This window comes from Sapajus apella, unplaced genomic scaffold, assembly GCF_009761245.1.
Source record: "Sapajus apella isolate SASKATOON/1434 unplaced genomic scaffold, GSC_monkey_1.0 scaffold22, whole genome shotgun sequence".
NCBI lineage: Eukaryota > Metazoa > Chordata > Mammalia > Primates > Cebidae > Sapajus > Sapajus apella.
In genome coordinates, this window is record NW_022436962.1 from 21,158,451 (window position 1) to 21,180,728 (window position 22,278).

The window sequence follows — 22,278 nt, forward strand, 5'->3', positions numbered from 1 at the left end:
CCTCTTGTCTCCAGCTGCCATTTGAAGGTCTTTGTAGTCTTTGGTAATAAACTCCCATCTCTCCCATGGCAGGAATTGATGCCTATGATAATAGTGTTGAATTATGAAGATGAGGCTAAATTATAGGCAGGAAACTGAACACATGCAAGAAATTTTACAGAGTTTCACATCCAAAATTGCTGAAATATTATTTTGGAAAAAAAAAAAAGACTTGGTGCTTAAATGGGCAGATCTTGAGCTATTTGGAAAGCTCAGCTCTTCAGAAGAACAAAGCCTCTGAAGTTCTTGGATACCCTTTGATTACTGTATTGCTTGACACTCTGTTGGCATCCTGCTCCCTAGAGGAAGACTGGGTGACTATGAAAAGGTTCTCAGGTTGTTTACATGGTTGTATGGATGACTTATGAGGATTCTTCAGGACACTGATTTTCAGCAGGAGGAGAGTATGTAGGTATGTACATGTGTGCACACATGCCTGTGAACTTACATGTGAGCATTGGCACTCCCCCAAGTTTTGAACCCCCCTGAGTTTTGAATCCCTTTGAATCTTTTACAGAGACTAACCACAGTTCCCTTCAAGGAGATTCTGATTTTCCCTGGGAAGGAAAATGAGAGTTGCCTGGGCACAGATGTTGGTTTCAAAAAGCTCTCTTGGTGATTCACATGTGATTGTTCAGATTTGGATCTTCCAATTGGAATTCACAGATTTAAAGTATAGCCCAAGATTTTTGGGTCATTCTGTCTCATAAAAATGCCTCCAGGTATTCTTTATAGCGTCATAATATGAGACTGGATGGACCTAGGATAGCAATTCTATACACGAGTTCAGGGTTCGTCTTGTCCAGAGATGTGAAGGTCTATTGTTTCTCTCCACTTGGGATAGTTAGGACAGCCATGCCTCTGTGGAAGTCACTCTGAGCTTGGCTAAAACTCAAAAGCTTCTGAACTTCAGATTCTCCTTTCCCTCCCCTCTCTACAGAACGGTCTGTCAGAACGTTAATGAATGATAGTAGAATAAAATCTTTCTGTCCTGCTTTCTCTAAGCTCTTTCAAGTTAACAAACTCTAAATAGCATCTACCGGTGTGATCTAGATATGGCTTCCTGTGTATGCCAATAATGAAGAGAACCTGAAAGGGATAAAGTTCTCTGACAGAGAAAGGGAAAGAGGAAAAAACAACGATGAAAAATTTTTAGATAGTGACGATCCTTGCCGTATTTTTAAAGCTTTATTTCAATATGTTCAGATAAAAGTCCAGTGCTCTAGGAACGCCTTCAAACCCATGATAATTGTTATAGCTCTCAGTCTATTTGTAAATTTGAACACATAGTTTCCTCTCTCTATATGATTAAAATCATGACCAGAGTTATGAGATAGAGGGAGAGAAAATAGGAAGGAGAATTCTCTTCAAGTTGAACATCTCCCGTAAGAGCAAGAACACCTGCCATCTTGGAGTTGGATAAATCCCCATTTTACACATGAAGAAATGCCTGGGGAACCTAATGACTTATCTGAGGGTTCTCATAACTTCGTGGCCCAAAATAATTCTTTGGGAACACCAAAGAATACTTATATTTAAGTTTGCTAACCACAGAGGACTATCCAGTATTTCTAGTTTCTTCTCACCAACTCACACCCTTTCAATACTTCTCATTTAAAACCTTACCACCTCCAGAATAATAAGATTCATACCACTTTTTGGGTTATCTATTTGCTGCACAACAAACTGCTTCAAAATTTTATGGCCTCAAGTAATAATCATTGTATTATACTTCAAAAGTTTTCGTGGTCAGAAATTCAATCAGAACTTGGCTGAATGTTCTGTTTCTCCATATGGCTTTGGCTGGGGTCACTGGGTGGTATTTAGATAATAGTTGGGCTGGTCTGGAGGATTTATAATGGCTTTGCATCTATGCTTGGAACTTTAGTAGAGTGACTAGAAGGCTGGGCTCAGGTGGGCTCCTCCCGCTGAATAGCCTCAGATGTCTCCATGTGGTCTTTGCGGAAGAGTAGTCTGATTTCTTACATGGGGACTCAGGTGTACAAATATCTAAGGCAGAAGCTGCAAGTCCTCTTAAAAACTAAACCCAGAGGCTGGATGCAGTGGCTCACGCTTGTAATCCCAGCACTTTGGGAGGCCAAGGTAGGTGGATCGCTTGAGCCCAGGAGTTCGGGCAACACGATAAAACCCCATCTCTACCAAAAATACAAAAATTACCTGGGCATGGTGGCACACACCTGTAATCCTAGCTACTCAGGAGGCTGAGGGAGGAGAATCACTTGAACCTGGGAGGTGGAGGTTGCAGTGAGCAGAGATCATGCCACTGCAGTCCAGCCTGGGCAACAGAGCCAAACTCAGTCTCACAGAAAAATAAATAAATAAATAAAAAGAAAGAAAAAAGAAAAAAAAAAGTTAGAAATGACACAGCATCACTTTTACCTTACTCTATTGGTCAAATGAACTACAGGGCAGCCCAGATTCAAAGGGAAAGGGAATAGATTCTATATATCAATGGAAAATGTGTCAAAGAAGTGGCAGCCATCTTTAATCTGGAACACTAACCCACTGTACAAAGCAGTAGTCAGCAGACTGTGAGCATGCACCTCCTGGGGTCAGCATCACACCTGATGCCAGCCATCTAGATAAAAATTAGCCTCCGCCTTCCGGTTGCTCAGGGTCTTGTGAAGAAATATACATATAAGTGGTATCTTTCCATGAATAAATATATACCCAACGAACTCTTAGAGCAAAAGCTGGAGAATCCGGAGAAATGCCTCAGAACTCATTTCTGCCAGAAAGGGAGTTGTGAGAATTTGGGGGCAACTTATCATCTTGGTTGGGCTCCTCTCGTGGGCAGACACGTAATTCCAAGGCACTGAGCCACATGCCCGAATCAAGAGATTCCTTTAACCCAACAATATTTGCTGTAGAGATATCTGAATAGATTAGATTGAAATAGGAGTGGGTTTGGCTAAGTGGTCTGCACAGTATTACATTAGAACGACCTTCACTGTGTTTTAGTGTGTGCACTAACGACCCGGGATTTGGTGACTACGTCTGTACTCCCTGTTTACCTTATTGAGGCAGCATGGCATAGTATGCAATGCTATGGGCCTTGTGACCTAAGCTTTCTTAGCAACTCCTGATTAGCTTGGGGCTTATTGTGAAGGTGAAATGAAATAATGTCTGTGACTGCCAGGTTGGGAGTGCGTGTTCAACATGTGTGAGTTTCCTTCCTTTGCTCTCGCTGCTTAGATTTTGACTTCCACGTCTTTGATTCCTTCAGTAGGAAGAGCTCTCTCTCGAGTTACCTGTGAAAGTCAGTTGCCAGGTTGTTTTTAAGATGATTTATTAGCTTCAGACCACTGAATAAAATCATACAAAAGCAACTCCCTGGGGAAAGCAGAGTGATGTATTGGCTTCATACATCTTACAACATCAGGAGAAACATCCATTAAAATGTTGCCTTTTCCCTCAGGGCTGATAGTCTCAGGTGTGTCTCCATGTAGTCTTCCCAGAAGAGTAGTCTGACTTCTTACATGGAGACTCAAGTGTGCAAATGTCCAAGGCAGAAGCTGCAAATCCTCTTAAAAACTAGGTCCAGAGTCTAGGCGTGGTGGCTCACACCTATAATCCCAGCATTTTGGGAGGGTGAGGCAGGTGGATCGCTTGAGCCCAGGAGTTCAAGACCAGCCTGGGCAGCATGGTGAAACCCCATCTCTATTAAGAAATACAAAAATTAGCTGGGCATGGTAGCACACACCTGTAATCCCAGCTACCTGGGAGGCTGAGGCAGGAGAATCATCTGAACCCGGGAGGTGGAGGTTGCAGTGAGCCGAGAGCACTGTTGTGCCACTGTCGGTGCTGCTAGAATACCATCTACCGATGGGTTCCTGTTAACCAGTAGACGAGAAATGTGCTGAGATGAAGTCAGCTCAGTGGATTTAATGGGAACCTTAGATTTCTTGACTGTGGCCCGAGAAGGCACCAGCACTGTGCATTTTTACAGAGAGGCTGGGCATCTGGTTTCAGTTGAAGCCACAACTAGCATGGCAAAGGAACTCCCCTCTCTACAGAAAACTGTCAAGACTTTGGCAAGTGAAAGCACAGATGGCCCCCTACTTATGATGTTTTCAACTTTATGATGGTGTGAAAGTGACTCAGCTTACTTTTGTTCATATGTATGGCATCAAGACACAATCCCATTGTAAGTCGAGGAGCATCTGTAGAATAAAATCTGTCCTTCTATTTGCTCTGATCTCTTTCTTTAGGATTTTAATGCCTTGTTGAATTTGCATTTAAACAGTAGCAAGCATGTCAAATGTGATGAAATGTTTTCTAGAGGATATCAGTTGCAAGAATATATAAAACAGTGGCGAATTCCTAAGTCATTCAGATCTATTTAGTTTTGGCTTCAAGTTGTATAGTAAATATTAAATGATTTTTCAGATTTGAGGATGATAGGGTGAATTGATGTTTATGGAGGAAAATAAGTAAGCAAAGACTGTAGTGGGGGGAGTGAATCATCAGCTACCTTTAATGGACATCCCATGTATAATATCCCTGCAAAAGATTTTAAAGTGCACATTCTTAAGGCTTTATAGTCAAGTTCAGGGTAGATGGCCCAGGTAAGGGATTCTAATACTACAAAATTGAAAGGTGGGGTTCTTATCATACCAGGGAGCCCAGCACTAATGGGGTTAATGAAAATTGCCCCCTTTTCCTAACCCTAAACATATGCGTGTGCTTGTTTTTGCATGCACACGTATATACCAACACACACACACACACACACACACACACACACACACACGGTTCAGCTATTTCTCATATTGCCCAAGGGGGTGTAAAAAAAAAAAAGGTCAGCCAAAAACCTTTCTGTTAAATTAGACTTGCAAAAGTGCTACTGAAAAAAAAAAGCCAGCCAAACAAACAAAAAGCCATACTGTGCTCCCGTGGTGCAGAATTTTACATCATACAATCTTCTTAATACCGAGCCTAGCCCCGGCGCCACATTGGAGACATACATAGCATAGTAACCCACCTAAAAAAACAAAAAAGCCATGAAGTATAATAAACACTTTGTTTGCACAAGGCTGTTAATATCTCAGGTTTTTTTCAAACTGATCAAATGGCATGCTTGCCTCATAAGGCAACTGGACTGTTATCATTTGCATTAGGTTATAACATTAGCACAAGTGTGTTAACCTTGTCAGCAGACAAGACCCCCCAAAAAGCAGAATGAACAGCTGCCCTTCTCCACTGTTTTCAAAGAAATATTAATGAATATGCAATAGTAACTAATAATCTTATTCTTTTTTCATCATGTGACTCAGTAACAATATTGATAGTTATTGCTAATACATGCAGTGCTTACTGTATCTCATCCTTATTTTATAAGTGAGGAAACTGGAACACAATGCAGTTCAGTAGCTTGCCCAGGCCAGGCAGCTAGGAAGAAGCAGAGCCAGGATTTGAACCCAGGCAGTCTGACCTCACGGGTCATGCTCTTGACCATGATTCCACACTAACAGAAAGAATACAGACTTCGGAGTTGATCAGGGTGGGCTCAAGGCATAGCTTTGGTCCTCTGGGGAGTCTGAGGAAGTCATGTCACTGACAATATTTCCACACCAGTAAAATGCAGGTAAATCACCTACTTGACAAAGATTTTGTAAGGCTTAGAGATAATGCATGGAAACTTCTAGCACAGTATCTGTATCCTCAACGTTACTACCATTACAGTTTCCGAGCATTGAGTTTGAACTTTTATAAGAAACATTCTCTGAAATGTCTGATCTGCTCAGAATCTCTTAAAAATGAATGCTGCCCCTATCCCTTCTTGCTTCAGGGTCTGGCTTCTTGGTTGCCATTCCAGGAGTTTGCTTCAGGGCCTCCTTCAAGAATATTTTCCCCTCACTCAGCTTGTGGTGGTCTGATTAAGTTGCAGATGAGCAGGCCAGGCATGGTGGCTCACGCCTGTAATCCCAGCACTTTGAAAAGCCAAGGCGGGTGGATCACTTGAGGCCAGGAGTTTGAGACTAACCTGGCCAACATGGCGAAACCCTGTCTCTACTAAAATCACAAAAATTATACGGGCATGGTGGCATGTGCCTGTAATCCCAGCTACTTGGGAGGCTGAGGCAGGAGAATCACTTGAACTTGGTAGACGGAGGTTGCAGTGAGCCCAGGTTGTGCCACTACACTCCAGCCTGGGCGACAGAGTGAGACTCCATCTCAAAAAAAAAAAAAAGTTGCAGATGAGCATCTCAGAGTGGGAAAGGAGAAGACCTTTGCAGGCAGTCAGCCTGGGTTTACCTCTTCCTCTTGCTACTTACTAGCTTTCTGGTCTTACATATCACTCCTCTCTCTGAACCTCAGTTTTTCGTCTTAAAACAGAGATAACAGCTCTTGCCTAATGAGTTTCTATGAGGAGAACACCTAGGTTAAGTGTCTGGCACGTTAGATGCAGAAGGAGTGGGTTACTATCAGGATTTTTCTCGTCATCTTGGACATGGTTCGTATTTCCCCTAAGGTTGGCTTGTGATTCTAAAACCACTCTACAGTGGTTTCAGGCATCGCTGCTTGATGAGCTCTGACCTGTTTCTTGGTTTCAGTGGGATGGAGCAGGTTTGGGGGAACAGCCATTGTTTATCACTGAGTACACTTGCTTTATCAAGATGCTAAGGGCTGCAAGACTGAGATGGGGGCTGTGCTGTGCCTTGCTTCTCTTTTTGAAGAATGATTAGAGTGACTGACTCCAACAGGGGTATCTTTTTATTTCCTCTCCTGTCCTGTTACTAACTCTCCCTGCTCCACCACCACACGAATAGGCTTGATATATGCTTCCCAATTGATTTTTAATAAGATTCCTTTTTTTTTTCTTTCCTGAGACAGAGTCTCATTCTGTTGCCAGGCGCCAGGCTGGAGTACAGTGGTGCGATCTCGGCTCACTGCAACCTCCACCTCCCAGGTTCAAGTAATTCTCCTGCCTCAGCCTCCTGAGTAGCTGGGACTACAGGTGCACGCCACCATGCCCAGCTAATTTTTGTATTTTTAGTAGAGACAGGGTTTCACCATGTTGGCCAGGATGGTCTCGATCTCTTGACCTCGTGATCCGCCCACCTCAGTTTCCCAAAGTGCTGGGATTACAGTCCTTTTTTTTTTTTAATTTTAAATGTTCGGTATGCCAACTCTTCTGTAACCTCCTTTAGGGCAAAAGCTGTTTCAAAGGAGCATGTATGTTTATTTCTCAATGCCAACAGTATTCAGGATATTTTTTGGAACCCCTGTTCTAGAACTGTGGCAGAGCCCAGCATACATACTTGAGAATTCACTCAAAGGGGACAAATCTGGATTTGTGAAAGTTAGTGTTGATTTTTGAAGACTGCCAAAGTTCTCTGGAAAAGGAAAACGATAAGTCATTCAGCTGATTTTGCTGGTTCTTCTATTTCTGAAAGCCAGCCACCTCCCATGTCTCTGCTGATACTGTGCTTGTCCAAGCAGTTCTTGTCTCTCCTGGTTGGTCCCCCTGTTTCCACCCTGGCCCCCTGATATGGTTTGGCTATGTCTTCGCTTAAATCTCATCTTGAAATCCAACGTGTTGTGGGAGGGACCTGGTGGGAGGTAATTAAATCATGAGGGCAGGTATTTCCCATTCTGCTCTCCTGATTGTGAATAAGTTTCACGGGATCTGATGGTTTTAAAAAGAGGCATTCGCCGGCACAAGCTCACTCTCTTTGCCTGCTACCATCCACATAAGATGTGACTTGTTCCTCCTTTCCTTCTGCCATGGTTGTGAGGCTTCCCCAGCCATGTGGAGCTGTGAAGTCCAATAAACCTCTTTCTTTTGCAAATTGCTCAGTCTCAGGTATGCTTTTATTAGCAGCATGAAAATGGACTAATATACCCCCTCAGCAGCTGTTTGCAGCATAGCAGTCAGAGTGATTCCTGATAAGATGTTGGTCAGATCAAAATTCCCTCTTTAAAGACCTACAGTAGTTTCTTATCTCACTCTGAGTAAGAGCCAAGTCTCTACCATGACTTAGGAGGCTGGCTCTGACCTGCTCCTCAGGCACCCGCCTCTCAGCCAGAACGTCCCCCTCACTCCTGCGGCTGGCTCCCCCATGCTAACCTCTTTGCTCTTCCTGAAACACTGCACTCACTCCTTCCTGTAGCTTGTGGACACTGTTCCTTCCAGCCGCAGTGCTTTTCCCAGCTACCCATATGCCTGGTTCCCTTTATTCCTTTAGGTCTTTCCTCAGAGGTCACCTGTTGAAGGAGACCTTCTTTGGCTACTCTACCTAAGATCTCAGAGTCCTTCTCCCCGCCACATCCCAGCCCCAGTGTCTACTGTGCTTTTCTACTTGATAATCTTCGTTATCTGCCATATTCGATTGATTCCATCTTCATGTTGTTTATAATCTTATCTTCACCTCTGGCCATAAACTCCTGGAGATGTGTCTGGTTCACAGCAGTGGTAGTTCAATAAATGTCTTTGAATGATTTTAAGTAAAATGTCAAAATAAGATTTAACTATAAGGAACGTCCTTCAAATAAGTTTGTAACTTTATGAGGGGATTCTTTTGAGAAACATCACTCATTTATTTCGATTTGGAAATTCTGCTCCATTTGTTTTAAAGATATCTAAATATTGATTAAAAAAAGAAATATATGTAGCTATGTAACTTCTGTGATTTATTCAGAGCAAATTCTGATGAAATATTTAATATTAGTAGATAATAACCATGTAGGTAAAAAAAAATAAAGTTATGTAATAAATTAATGAAACTGATATCCTTGGGTGTCCCATAAACTTGAGGTTTATAGAAAAACCAGGCTCTTTATTTATTTATTTGGTCTTGTTAGTTTATAGTCACATGCCCTAAATTAAAGTGCTCACTTAAATTATAGTACAGGCCACTTGTGTTATAGGTGCCAGGAGGTAGGAATCGAGTGTTTGAAGTGTCTTCCCCAAGTGCACATGTGTTAGTGTTAAAGTCAGAGTGGAATTGGAAGGCGGAGGTCAAATAAAGAATGAAGAGATAGGGCCCCAGAGAGCTTGAGGTCTTGTGGACAGTCTTTCCCTCCATGGCAGGAAACAGCTAGAAAATTGTCAACATCCGTAGTGCTGGGCTGTGTGGTACAGGCTGAAGCACTGTATGAATTCAGCTGAGAAAAGGATAGTACGGTATTGATTTACTTTTCCTTCAAATTCTACCATTACATAATGTACTGCGCTTCTCTCTCTCCTGGTCTATACTGATGTGGCTTTAGTCCAGCTGAATCCTTTTCTCTTTTGTGTGATTTATGCCTGATGGTCTCATGAGTGCTACTGAGCTGCAGCCTCCGAGAGACTTTCTGTTCACACAAAGGACTCCTTCATCCCTTCGACCTGGAGAAGTGGATTCACTTGTTTATGCGCATGTGGGCTCAGCACAAAGGTTCATCTGTACAGATTTTTTTTTTAAATGAAGAAAACAATAGGGAATTATAAGGTGTTTTCATCACAGAGGAGAGACTTTCCTGTGTGCGTGCATGTGTGTGTATAACTTGAAGACGTATCTAGTGACATTTCCATAAAGGTCATTAAAGGTCTACTTTATCATAATTGGACATGGGCATGTGTAATACAAGTATATATCAGAGTACAATACTCTATACAGTAAAGAGAAAGAGTTCACGTAGTGACATAATAAGGTAGCTCTCTGAGCTCCCAAGAGACTGTTTTCAGTCTTCTGAGGCTGATGGGTATTCCATGGGAGCTGACTCTGCAGGCCCTCCTGAAGTTCTTGCCAGGTGTACATTACTTACGAACTCTTAGAAAGACGCAATTATAAAGGAGCCATGGCAATTACAGGACATGGTGATGGCAGAAGCAAGATAAGTACTGGGTGTGCTAAGCCACTTCTGAAGGATAATCATGCAGTGTGTCACCCAAAGTGACCCAGTGTAATGAGGGAGGCTACAGTTAGACAGGAAGAGAGAGTCCATTTGTGCCTCTGTGACATAAAAGCCACCTTTACCCAGTTCTGATTCTCTGTAAGGCTCTACTGGCTGTTACTGGGAAATTCTCTTTCTTGCTTCCTCTCCCTCATTTCATTCTCATAATGAAATAAGTAGAAAGGATAAAATACAGTGTTAAATTGCTTATTCTGTCTGATGATTCTTTCTGTCCTTCCATATATATATAATCTCTGTGGTGGGTTTCTGAGTGTGTATAAAATTCCAAGAAGCAAGTTGGTTTTTTCTTTTAATCACTGTGAAAGACTGATTGTTTGGGGGCTTGTCACTTGATCAAATGTGTCTTTCTAATGAAGTCTGTTAGTTAATAAGAATTTACCAAGCAGGGATTATGTGAGCTGCCATGAAAAGGACTCTGTGGGGGTAAGAAGAGAGAGAAAGAACATTTTTTGCTTTGCAGGAGCTCATAGTTAGGTCCAGCATTATATTCCCACAGTATAATTTATGAATCCCTACTGTTAGAAGTGACATAGCCTCCCCTCCCCTACACACAAAAAAAGGTATGTTGAAGTCCTTCCCCAGTACTTCAGAATGTGATTTGATTTGAAAATAGAGTCATTGCAGATATAATTAGTTGAGATGAGGTCATCCTGCAGAAGGGTGGGTCCCTAATCCAGTATGACCGGTGTCCTTATAAAAAGACAGCCATGTAAAGACACAGTCACAGGGAGCCTGCCATGTGAAGATGAAGGCAGAGATTGAAGCTATGCACCAGAAATTGCCAGCAAACCACCAGATGCTAGAGGAAGCAAAGAAGCAACCTCCACTTGAGGCTTCAGAGAGAGAATGGCACAACCAACACACTGATTTCAGACTTCTAGCCCCCAGATCTGTGAGAGGATAAGTTTGTGTTATTTTAAGCCACCCAGTTTGTGGTACTTTGTTACCGCAATTCTAGGAAACCCATACTCCTATCAAGCCAACTGGACTGTGGGTTCCAGAAAAGGACAGATCTTTGCCGCCAGCACTATGCCTTTGACTTTTCTCTGGGTGAGTCCCCAGTTGCACAGAGTGGGGATTTACCTGGTTGTAGGTATGAGGTCCATTTCCTTTTATAATGTTAGTGATGGGTGCCATATCTACACATTCAATGACATTCCTGTTATCGAGCCACTGCGTCCATTTTTTTCTCATAAACGTGAAACTCAAGATGATCAGAGCTTCCTGAGTATCTGTCCTGTGATCGATCCAGACAGTGCCAGTCCCCCAGTTTATTCTGGGGAAAGGAAATAAACATTTGAACATAATCATCAATAGCAAGTTTCTGTGTGCCTGTAGCCAGAGCTAAGAACATTTCTGCTAGATACACATAGGTACAAAGGAATAGAAGGGAAACATCGGTCATTTTGTAAACCACGAACAGAAAGCAATTATATTAGGGGAAAATTACATTTTACGTATAAAGTTTGTCATATTTTCTTTGGGGCTTATGTTTATTCTTTTGTTCAATAAATATTTTGAAATTTCAAAAAAAAAAAAGAAAAGATACAAGTTCTCATATATATTGTTAGAAAAGATACATCCTCCTCTCTCTGAAGACTAGTCAGAGAGAGGAGAGGAGGATGCATTTATTTTTTCTCCTTTCTTTCTTTTTTTTTTTTTTTTTTTTGAGACAGAGTCCCACTCTGTCACATAGGCTGGAATGCAGTGGTACAGTCTCGGCTCACTGCAGTCTTGACCTCTCAGGCTCAACAGATCTTCCTGCTCCAGCCTCTTGAGTAGCTGGGACTACAGATGTGCACCACCATGCCCAGCTGCTTTTTAAAAATGTTTTTATAGAGATGAGGTCTCACTATGTTGTTGCTCAGACTGATCTCAAACTCTGGGCTCAAGTGATCCTCCCATCTCAGTGTCCCACAGTGCTGAGATGAAGGCATGAGGCCATGTTCTCCTTGCTAATGAACCCCCACATCTCCATTACCTGGACTGTGATCTCTTAGTGCTGGTTTTTTTTGCATGTTCATAGTCATGCTTTTACTCTCTCCTCTCTCCAGGAAATCTTCCCTGACCTCATCTACCTGGCAAGGATAGACGCTCCACCTCTAACATTTCCTGGCGCCCTGTGAACACACTGTTTTAAGTTTTTGTTGAGATGTCTATATTTCCTTACTATCCAATGCACTCCTTTAAGAACGGGGACCATCTTATTGTCCCGGGGTATACATATAGTGCAATGCTTTGCTTACAGCCAGTGTTTAATATTTGTTGAATTAAACATGAGGAAGTAGGCTATAAAATAAAATCAAACAAATGAATAAACGAGGACTCGGGTGCGTATCAGATGCTCAACAATGAATGAATGAATGACCAAACAAATTAGCTGATCATATTAAATATTTGAATGTTATTAGTTGTTATTATTGTACTTTGAATGAGGGTAAAAGGCTCCTTCAAAGCCAATGAAAGCCTTCCAGAGTATGGATGTGGGAGTGACGTGTTGGAGGAATTACTTGTTCCTGTTGTGGATATGCCAAGAAATGCTCACATGAGTGTGTTCTCTGTGCCTGTCTGCCTGAGAGAAAATGTTGGTCTTTAATAACAGGGTTTCAACCTAGAGAGACAGATTCCTCAAAATTAATCAATGAATATATATTCTTTAAGCTATCAGTGTCAGCAAACCAGAATATACGGGTTTGTTGGAGATTTAAATAAGTTTGTGTTTCCCTCTATCTTTTGTGGGCTTCATATTGGAGGAAATGGGCATTTCCACACACCCAGGGTTACTCTTGAAGCCGCTGTGTACAGCACGGGACCAAATGTTCAGCAAACCCTGTAGAATTGCATGGGGAACTAGGAAAAGGAATCTGACTTTAATTTAGAGTGAAAGTTAAGCATGTCATTGAAAAACTGGACTTGAAGTTGGGTTTGAAGAGTGGAAAGGCTTGTTTTGTTTTTTCAGGGGGAAACTGAAAGAGGGAAAGGCATTCTGATAGGGTTACAGTCAGAAGCCAAAGTTTGGAGTACATAATCCATGTTTTAGAGACATTGTTTAGATTAGGCGTCTAGGGATAAAAGGTGAGTCTGGGATGATACGTTGGTGGCCAGTTGTATTATCAATACTAAACTAAGGAATCTGGAGTTTATTCACTAGCATTAGAAGCCTCTGACAGTTTTTGACCAGGTGAGGAACATAATCATAACAATAACTCACATGTATTGAATACCAGGCAATGTGATTGATCCTCTTCCTCCTCTGTGACACTTAATTTTCTCAACATGCAGACAAGGTGGGTTTTATTATTCCCTTTCACTGATGAGAAAATCATAGATCCAGTAAGCCATAGCTTAGGCTTGTCTGACTCCAAAGCCTCTGGACCCTTTCACTATGCTAATGATTTTCAAACGCGTTTGTCACAGCCCTAAGGCTGCTTCAAAGAACTCTAAGGGACCACTGAGGAAATGGAATGGATTGACTGTCAGGTGGCCCAGATGGCCAGGACTCTTAGTCAGCAAGTGAAATTCTACTTTTTTCGGGCTGTATACAGCATACCACAGAGTGTTGTTTTCAGAAATGGGCACCAGGAAGGAAGTAACTAAGAAGCCAGCAACAGTTTCTGGTTTTGGCCTTATGATTTTAACATTGTTATCACCAGTGTGATTCAGACATTGGCTGCACGGTTGCTGGTGCTCTGTGGCTGTGAAGAGTAGCTTATAGACTGAACACCAAACTGAAGATTCAGAGAGATTACAAAAGGCCAAAACCTGGGTCAGATAATAGTGTTCAACATTAACAGATATAGATGTGTAATTTGAATTTATGTTTGAAAAATGAATTATATAAATACAGACTACAGCAGTGATTCTCGGAGTAATCCTGATGAGCAGCTTCTGCGTCACCTGGGAACTTGTTAGAAATGCAAATTCTTGGGCCTCCACCTCATCCTGTTAAATCAGAAGCTCTGGGGATGGAGCTCAGCAATCTGTGTTAATGAGCACTCCAGATGTTTCTGAAGCGGGCTAACATTGGAGACCATGGGCCTAGAAAGACCAGCCCTTCCTCCCTTCTTGCCTTCCTTTCATTCTTTCTTTTTATTCCACCTCATTCCAGAAAGGATTTGGGGTAGAAAAATCTGACTTAACAACAGTTTGTGAATAAGAACAAACGTTTTATTTTACAAAAAAATTTCTGTGCCTCAATGGTGTGACATGGCTGCTGACAGAAGTAAACAGTTTGTATTAAAATTAGTGACCAGAACAAGGGGAGCCATCGCTACTCCTGTCTTCACATTTGACAGGTTCTGTATATCTCCGTATCACGTTAGACCATTTCTGGAGTTTGTTGAGGAACTAATTTTAAGAAGACATTGGAAAGGGGTTTAACAAGAAAGGTGACACACCTTGAACTTTGTCCTAAAGGGATCAGTTGAGGGAAGCCACCTCTTGTGATTAGAACCTGACAAGGAAAAGAAATAATTTTACATCTTGCTCCAGAGGGCAAAACACAGTATTGGAAAGCCTTCTCCATTTGTGTTAAGAGAAAAAGACATTAGTCCAGGCTCTTCCTGAAGGGCTTTGGTGAAACATCTAAGCACTTCAACTTTCTCTTTCTTTTAGAATGCAGATAATAAGGGCCATAATGTTCACCCCACAGGGTTTCTGTGAAGGCTAAAAAACATGGCAAAATGTTCAAATATTTGAAAAGCTACAATGATTGTACAAATATGAAGCAATGGTGCTATTAAGGAAGACTAGCTGATGGGAATTTTTAAGCCCAAGATAATGGAGAATCTCAACAATATGGATTGTCCAAAACGGGGATGACCTTTCTCATTAAATAGTGAATTCACGGTCATGAGAGATCTTTAGACAAAGAGATGTTAGAGAATGAACTGTCTCAGATTGGAGCAGATGGCCTGTAAGTGCCTTGCCAATGCTTGTATTTCATAATGCTGAAGTGAATGACTTGAGGTCAGGCAGATCTGAGAGAATCCTGCTCGTAGCCAGCAGAGTGAATGTTTGATTCATCATTTGTGCATCACTGCTTGCAAGTCACTGCAAACATTTAAAACATTTAAATACATTTAAACATTGAATATATTTAAAGATATTTAATGATTAAACATGTTTAAAGCATTAAAAACATTAAATGCATTTAAAAACAAGATGGGCCCACACTGATGAACTTGGTGTCAGCTTCTCTCTATAGTGCTATCTATAGCTAAACTCCCTTTGCATTAGAAGTCTGATTGCATTGCCCCATGGTCTCCTATGGGTCTACTGATGTATGAATATGGAAAGTAACATTGAATTCCCAATGCTTTCTTATAACTCTTTGCATTGTCTCATAGATGTGTAAGAGATGTTGCCCTTAGTGTCTAACCCAAATCCCGAGTTGTTTTACAGCATTTTTTAAAGGTTAAGATATTTTCTGGCTATAATTTTGCATCTAGACTTCTTGTTTTTTTCTCCTCAGATTATTGGGTAACATCAGTGACTTTCACCTTTATCCACTCCCTAGTTGGCTGCTTTCCAAAGGCAGAGAAATGAATGGATGCTTTTATGTCGGGAGTTTTGTAATTCACTGAAGAGCTTAGAGCCTTGCTAAAGGCGATATGTGGGTATTTCACACATATTATATCTAATGTGTATATATCAGTAATGTAATGAAGGTGGCATTCAAACATCACTGTGGGTGGCAGCTAAGCCAGAGACAGCTAAATCTCATTTTCAGTACATGAGAAGCCCCCTTTTCTAATTTAATCAGAAACAGTTTTTGGTCAAAGATAAAAAATCAGTTAAAGCAGGGGATTAGAAAAATGGAAAGAGACAGATGCAAACCTTAAGTTTCTTAAAACAAATATATTTGTGCATACATATAGATGTATACATACATATTCACATGCTGAGGCTGAAGTTTTTTTTTGTTGGTTTTTTTTGTTTGTTTTTGTTTTTTTAATGAAAGGCCAAAGACTTTTCTTTGACCTGGATGGGACAATTGCCAATTCATGTCATTTTTTTTTTGTATGAACCACATTCATTGTGCATCATCTACAATATCTAATTTTTAGTTTCTCTGAAGTAGAGAGAGAAGTTTAAGGATAATTGCTGAACAACCTGAGTGCAAGATTCTTCTAAAGTTTTATTACATTATTTATTTTATAGTTGTCTCTCTTACACCTAAAATCCCCCCAAAAAATTATTGTGATAAAATATACATAATATAAAAATTATAGTTTAACCATTCTTTAACTATACAAGACAGTAGCATTAACTACATTCACCATATGCCCTCAATACTATCCCTAGTATCCACCTCTACTAAAAATACAAAAAATATCCATTTCTAGAACTTTTTTTATCCCCAGCAGAAACCCTGTACCCATTGAACAATACCTTCTAATTACCCTCTACATGCCTGCTATTCTGCTTTTTATGTCTATGCATTTGCCTATTCGAAATACCTCATGTAAGTGGAATCACAATATTTGTCCTTCTGTCAGCTTATTTCACTTTGCATAATCCTCAGAGTTTATCCATGTAGCATGTGTCCGAATTTTATTCTTTCATATGGCTGAATAATACCTCAGTGGATGAGTATACAACGTTTTGTTCTCGCATTCATCTCTTGATGAATACTTGAATTTTTCCCCAACTTTTGACTATTGTGAGTAATGCTGCTATGAACATTGATGTATAAGTATTGCTTCAGTGCCAGCTTTCAGTTTTTTTGGCTATATAGCTAAGAGTGGAATTTCTGGATCATGGGGTAATTCAGTGTTTGCCTTTTTGAGGAACTACCAAACTGTTTTCCAAAAAACGTTCTTTCTTACAGGAACTTGTCTTTAGGAAGACTTTCCAAGACAGTCAACTTGGCTTTCACAGAAGAAACAGCTCTCTTTACTTTTGGTCCTGCATTTCATCAGTTTCTAGACCATTTAATTAACTTGCATAATTACAATAATAAGTCCAAGTGTCATAAACAGGTTTAGAAATGTATATCATTTCATGCTTTCTAGGGAAAAAAGAAATATATATAATTGATCTTTGTTAAGCATACAACTCAATTGGTAAGACTGGAGGTGCTTGGAGAGTCACTTTCCCCAATGATCCCCAGTGTGCTTTGGGCATTAGCAAATACATATTATAAACACAGAATTAATGGAGAATGTTGGTTACTCTGGCCAGTTAAGTGGAGGCCCGTTAAGAGAGCTTCTACTATTCAACTAAATTATCTTTATCATGATTAGATGTATAAAGAGGCTGAGCATGGTGGCTCAAGCCTGTAATCCTAGCACTTTGGGAAGCAGAGGTGGGTGGCTTGAGACTAGGTGGGCAACATGGCAAAACCCCATTTCTACTAAAAATACAAAAAATTAGCCAGGCGTGGGTAGCGCACACCTGTAGTCCCAGCTACTCAGGAGGCTGAGGCAGAAGAATCACTTGAACCTGGGAGGCAGAGGTTGCAGTGAGCCAAGATCACACCACTGCACTCCAACCCGGGTGATAGAGTAAGACCCTGTCTCCAAAAAAAAAAAAAAAGATGCATAAAGAAATGAAGAAGAAGCAAATGACTCGTGAATCTGGAAAAACAATTAACAACTACATATCAATGATTGCTAACATTCAATACTCTGGTTATTCAGAGACCAGAGAAAGACAGGCCGACAGCAAAGGCTAAAATGGAATGAGAAGTTGACTGATCTGGTCACTTCTTGTATAAAATTTTGAATGAGGCAGCAGGTTGATTTTCCATGCCTTCTTCTCTTACAGTTCAATTTAGTGTGGGTGATAAATGGGAGATAAATGAGGATAGTGAGGTTGTGCTTATTCTTAGGAAAAAGATACCTTGAAAGTTAAGAGTCAAGATTTTACGATGTGATTAGAAGGTTTTCTAGACCGTTCGGAGGCAAAATCATGAAGCTGTAGGAGGAATACTTTTATATAGCATCATTTATCCTTGTTAGTGACCCAAATGATTAAAGGTTTGGGAAATTACCCTTCTAAATATGGTCTAAAGGAACTAGGTTTATTTAGTTTAGAGCGAGCAAGCAAGCATGCTGAGGGGGACTTAATCATAGTCTCCAAGAATATGAAGGATAGTCTCTGAGTGATGGAAAGCAGCTGTTTCCTATTTCCACTAAGGACTGGATAAGAAGAATGGACTTAACATGCAACAAGTGGGTTTAAGAACTCTTTGGCCATGAAGTTCGAGACAGCAAATCTACCAGGCAAAAGTCACTTCTGTGTTTGAGAATTATGTAGCTAACTGTATTTCTTGGATGGTTTATATGTGGCCTGTTCTTGAATCTGGAGCTAGTGAAAAAGATCCAGAGGAACTTTCACCCAAGGGAGTGAATGAAGATGTCCATTGTCTGAGCCGACCAGTGCTCTGTGGTTGAGGAAACCCTCATCGTAAGTCTCCTAGTGAGATTTAAAAGAGAAAAACTTCAGAGTCTCTTTGCTGCTCTTTGGACTCTTCAAACAAGATAATCTAAACGTATTTTTTTTCCTGTAAAGTGAAAGATTTCTATAGATTTGGCATTATGTGTCTTTTCTACCCATCTGGTTGATATGGTCATAATTTTTAAAATTTCTGTGTCTTTAGTGAGACTGGACATATATATACACACATATATACGTGTGTTATATATGTCATAGACATTTGACTATGTATATCATAAGTAATTAATTCAGCAATGGAAACAATGTTTAATTCTAGGTAGTGTGTCTAAGTGTTAGCTATATGAATAAAGATATACACTGTGCTAATGAGCAGCACAGCGATATGCAAAGCACTATGTAAAAAGGCATTGTTGCAGATTAGCTAGTGGAATAATTTAAAGACAGAACAGTGAGTTCTGTGAATGTTACCAATTTTTAGCCAGTGAGGCAGATCAAAATGCCTGAAAACTTCTTCTCAACCATTGTTTTTATCATTGCTATTCCACAGTACGTTAATTATACCATTTATTTGGAATTAGATAGATGATGTCTAATTTGCCTAACTGGGAGTATTTTCAAGGCAAGTTTTGATTCCCAGGGGATGGACTGCTGTTAAGCTGTATCTTTGAAGTTACAGCTTTATACCAAGATTCATTGTGTATCTGTTCCACCGTTTTATATTTTCATCTCGTACCAACATTTATTTTAATCTTATTTAAAAATTTTTGCCTCTATCATTCAATGGTGTCTTGACTCCACAAGTTGTTTGGCCTTTAAAAATCCAGCACTGTGGGAAGTGGGAAAATGACTCAGGATTGAGTTGGATCCTCTCATCACACTTGTTCACTGGGAGGCATCTCCTTGAGTTGCTTCCTTAGTCTACCTTACAGGAATATTTTGAGGATTAAATAAAATAATGTGTGCCAAGCCCAGAGCTCAGTGTACCCAGCCCTCAAGTCACGTTTATCTGCTTTCTTTAATTCGCAAAGAGCATTTCTTGCCTATAATAGAGTCATGATTACCTCTACATTCTCTTCTTTTAGTAGAATTTTTGGATCACAGGTGCGGGTCTGTAAAATAGGACTTGTGTAAAATTCGTGAGGGCACCCAGGGATCCAATTGTATGAATTTCCTTCCTTTTTTGTTTTTTAATGACTTAAAATTTTTCTTCTTCTTCTTCTTCTTCTTCTTCTTCTTTTTTTGCCTCTCCCCTCCCCAAGATCTTTTTTTTTAAATTTTACTTTAGATTCTGGGGTACATGTGCAGGTCATGCAGGGTTGTTGCATAGGTGCATATATAACCAGGTGGTTTGCTGCCTCTATTCCCCCTTTGATTATATCTGGCATTTCTCCCCATATTATCCCTCCCCAGGCCCCGCTGTCCCTCCCCTAGCCTCTCCCCAACTGCCCCCAGTGTGTGATGCTCCTCTCCCTGAGTCCACGTGTTCTCATTGTTCAACACTCACCTATGAGTGAGAACGTGCAATGTTTGGTTTTCTGTTCTTGTGTCAGAATCTCCTTCCTTTTCTATACCCACTTAATCCAGAAAAAGAGTCTACTATTATGCCAAATATTTCAGGAAGTGTTTGTTGCCAAATTACCTGAAACAAATCATGTACACACATGGAAGAAAAGAACATTTTCAAATCAGTGGAAAGATTATGCATTTTTGTTTTACAAGATCTTTTAAATACTGAAGTAAGCATTTAATAGATGTTGATTCAATTGAGTGCTATGCTTTGAAATGATATCAAATTGAAGACATGATCCCTGACCTGGGAAGTTTTATGAACTTGGTGGAGAGATGAAACCCATAGGTATGGAAGTGACCACAAAACAGGTAGACTTCATATCAGGAAGAATAGTACAAAAATGACAGAACCCCTTAGTACTGAGGAACAGCAGGATACGGGGTTTCGGTAGGGATTTACTACAGCTCTAGAAGACTTGAAATCATGATTTAGTTCCTAAAGCACTATCATTTCAAAATAGCATTTTTTAAAAAACCACCTAAAATATTCACTTCTTGTTGAAACCCAGGAATATACTGCAGTTGTGCTTTACTCATTTGAAATAAATACATCTTTCTTGAAATTTTAACTTTTTCTTTTTTTTTTTTTGAAAAGGAGTCTCATTCTGTTGCCCAGGCTGGAGTGCATTGGTGCAATCTCAGCTCACTGCAACCTCCATCTCCTGGGTTTATGCGATTCTCCTGCCTCAGCCTACTGAGTAGCTGGGATTACAGGCACCCATCACCATGCCTGACTAATTTTTGTATTTAATAGAGACAGAGGGTTTTACCATGTTGCCCAAGCTGGTCTTGAACCCCCGACCTAAAGTGATCCATCCCCCTCAGCCTCCCAAAGTGCTGGGATTATAGTGAGCCACTGCACCCAGCCTGAGATAAATACACCTTTCTAAAGTCTCAGTGTTTAGGCTGATTTGCTTTCAGATACTCATCTATGCACTATGCCAAATTACTTCTGCTTAGATTCATTCTTAGTCTGCAGGAGCTGGAATATCTCTATACATCACAAAAAGTCACATTGAGAGTAAAAATCCCAGCCAGAGACTTACCTCAAGAGCTGAGGCATGACACCTATTTTAATAGCAGTGGATTTAGAAATGAAGGTTAGGACCGTTCTTTCTTTGTTAGAAGGAGATTTATAATTCAGGGCCTTTGAGAGTGTGCTTGGGTCCTTGAACTGGACTTCTTCTCTTGTCCTTTCCTGTACCCCAACTCCCCAAATTAAATAAGTAGGGAAGCAGAACAAGAAAACCATTAACTTAATAGCATAGAATTTATGACTAAAACCTTGCAAAGCTTAGGTCAGCAAAGTAAAATAATTACTGTCACTCTCTTTTAGACACTTGGCTTTATGGTTCCTGTCACCTTTATCATAACATGCAGCTGATTTAGTAGCTCTGTTTTTCATGGCAAATAGCCTGGTGTTATGTTTTTACGCATGTGACCATGCTATTGAAATGACAATACGTGGCTATACTACAGTAGAGCTAAATTTAGATAATGAATTAGAACACTGTTAAAGTTTTGGTTTAGTCATGCTGTCAGAATGCCAACTCAGCCTTTTTTCTTGCTCTTTTCCCCTCTAGATTCTCAAGTCCAAAGATTTAACATCTCCAACCCAGCGCTACATCGACAGCAAAGTTGTGAAAACAAGAGCAGAAGGCGAATGGCTCTCTTTTGATGTAACTGATGCTGTTCATGAATGGCTTCACCATAAAGGTTATAAGCCACTCTCTCTTTTCTTCCTGAGATGTTCAGTATCCCTAAGTTACTTTAAATTGATTGCAGATTTAAGAATATCGACATACATACAAATGACCTCCTTGACTTATTGTTTTCCAGACAGGAACCTGGGATTTAAAATAAGTTTACACTGTCCCTGTTGTACTTTTGTACCATCTAATAATTACATCATCCCAAATAAAAGCGAAGAACTAGAAGCAAGATTTGCAGGTAACTGTAACTTGGTCATATGTGATGGGAGCGGGAAGGGTCTATATTAATAATTTCATGGGGATAAAAATCAGTTTACATGTGAAAATGAGACTGGTGAGGCTTGGGGACTTTCATTCATTTGGACAATGATATGGTTGGATATACATATGTGAAAGAATAAAAGACTGGAAGAACGGATTGGTTCCCAGTTTATAATTCCTGATGCCCAGTGATGACTTGGTCAGTACTAAGTGATTAACTCATTAGCCCTCCAATAGTAAGATAACACCTTGTGTTCTTCATTTTAGCAAACCAACTTACCATCTATACTGATATTATAGAGAAATATAGCATGCATTTAAGAAAATTCATTCATAATCCCCCAAACCAAACGTTGGGAACCAATAACCA

General features: G+C 40.3%; 1 protein-coding gene across 4 annotated transcripts in view; it reads left to right on the plus strand.

The window, feature by feature from the left end:
* TGFB2 (transforming growth factor beta 2) overlaps positions 1 to 22,278 on the plus strand; it is a 93,993-nt gene that overhangs the window by 63,073 nt on the left and 8,642 nt on the right. For all 4 annotated transcript variants that reach the window (XM_032289257.1, XM_032289259.1, XM_032289260.1 and 1 more), the window contains 2 exons: positions 21,519 to 21,651; positions 21,775 to 21,885. In XM_032289257.1, coding sequence (XP_032145148.1) covers positions 21,519 to 21,651; positions 21,775 to 21,885 — 244 coding nt within the window. The remainder of the gene's footprint in view (positions 1 to 21,518; positions 21,652 to 21,774; positions 21,886 to 22,278) is intronic.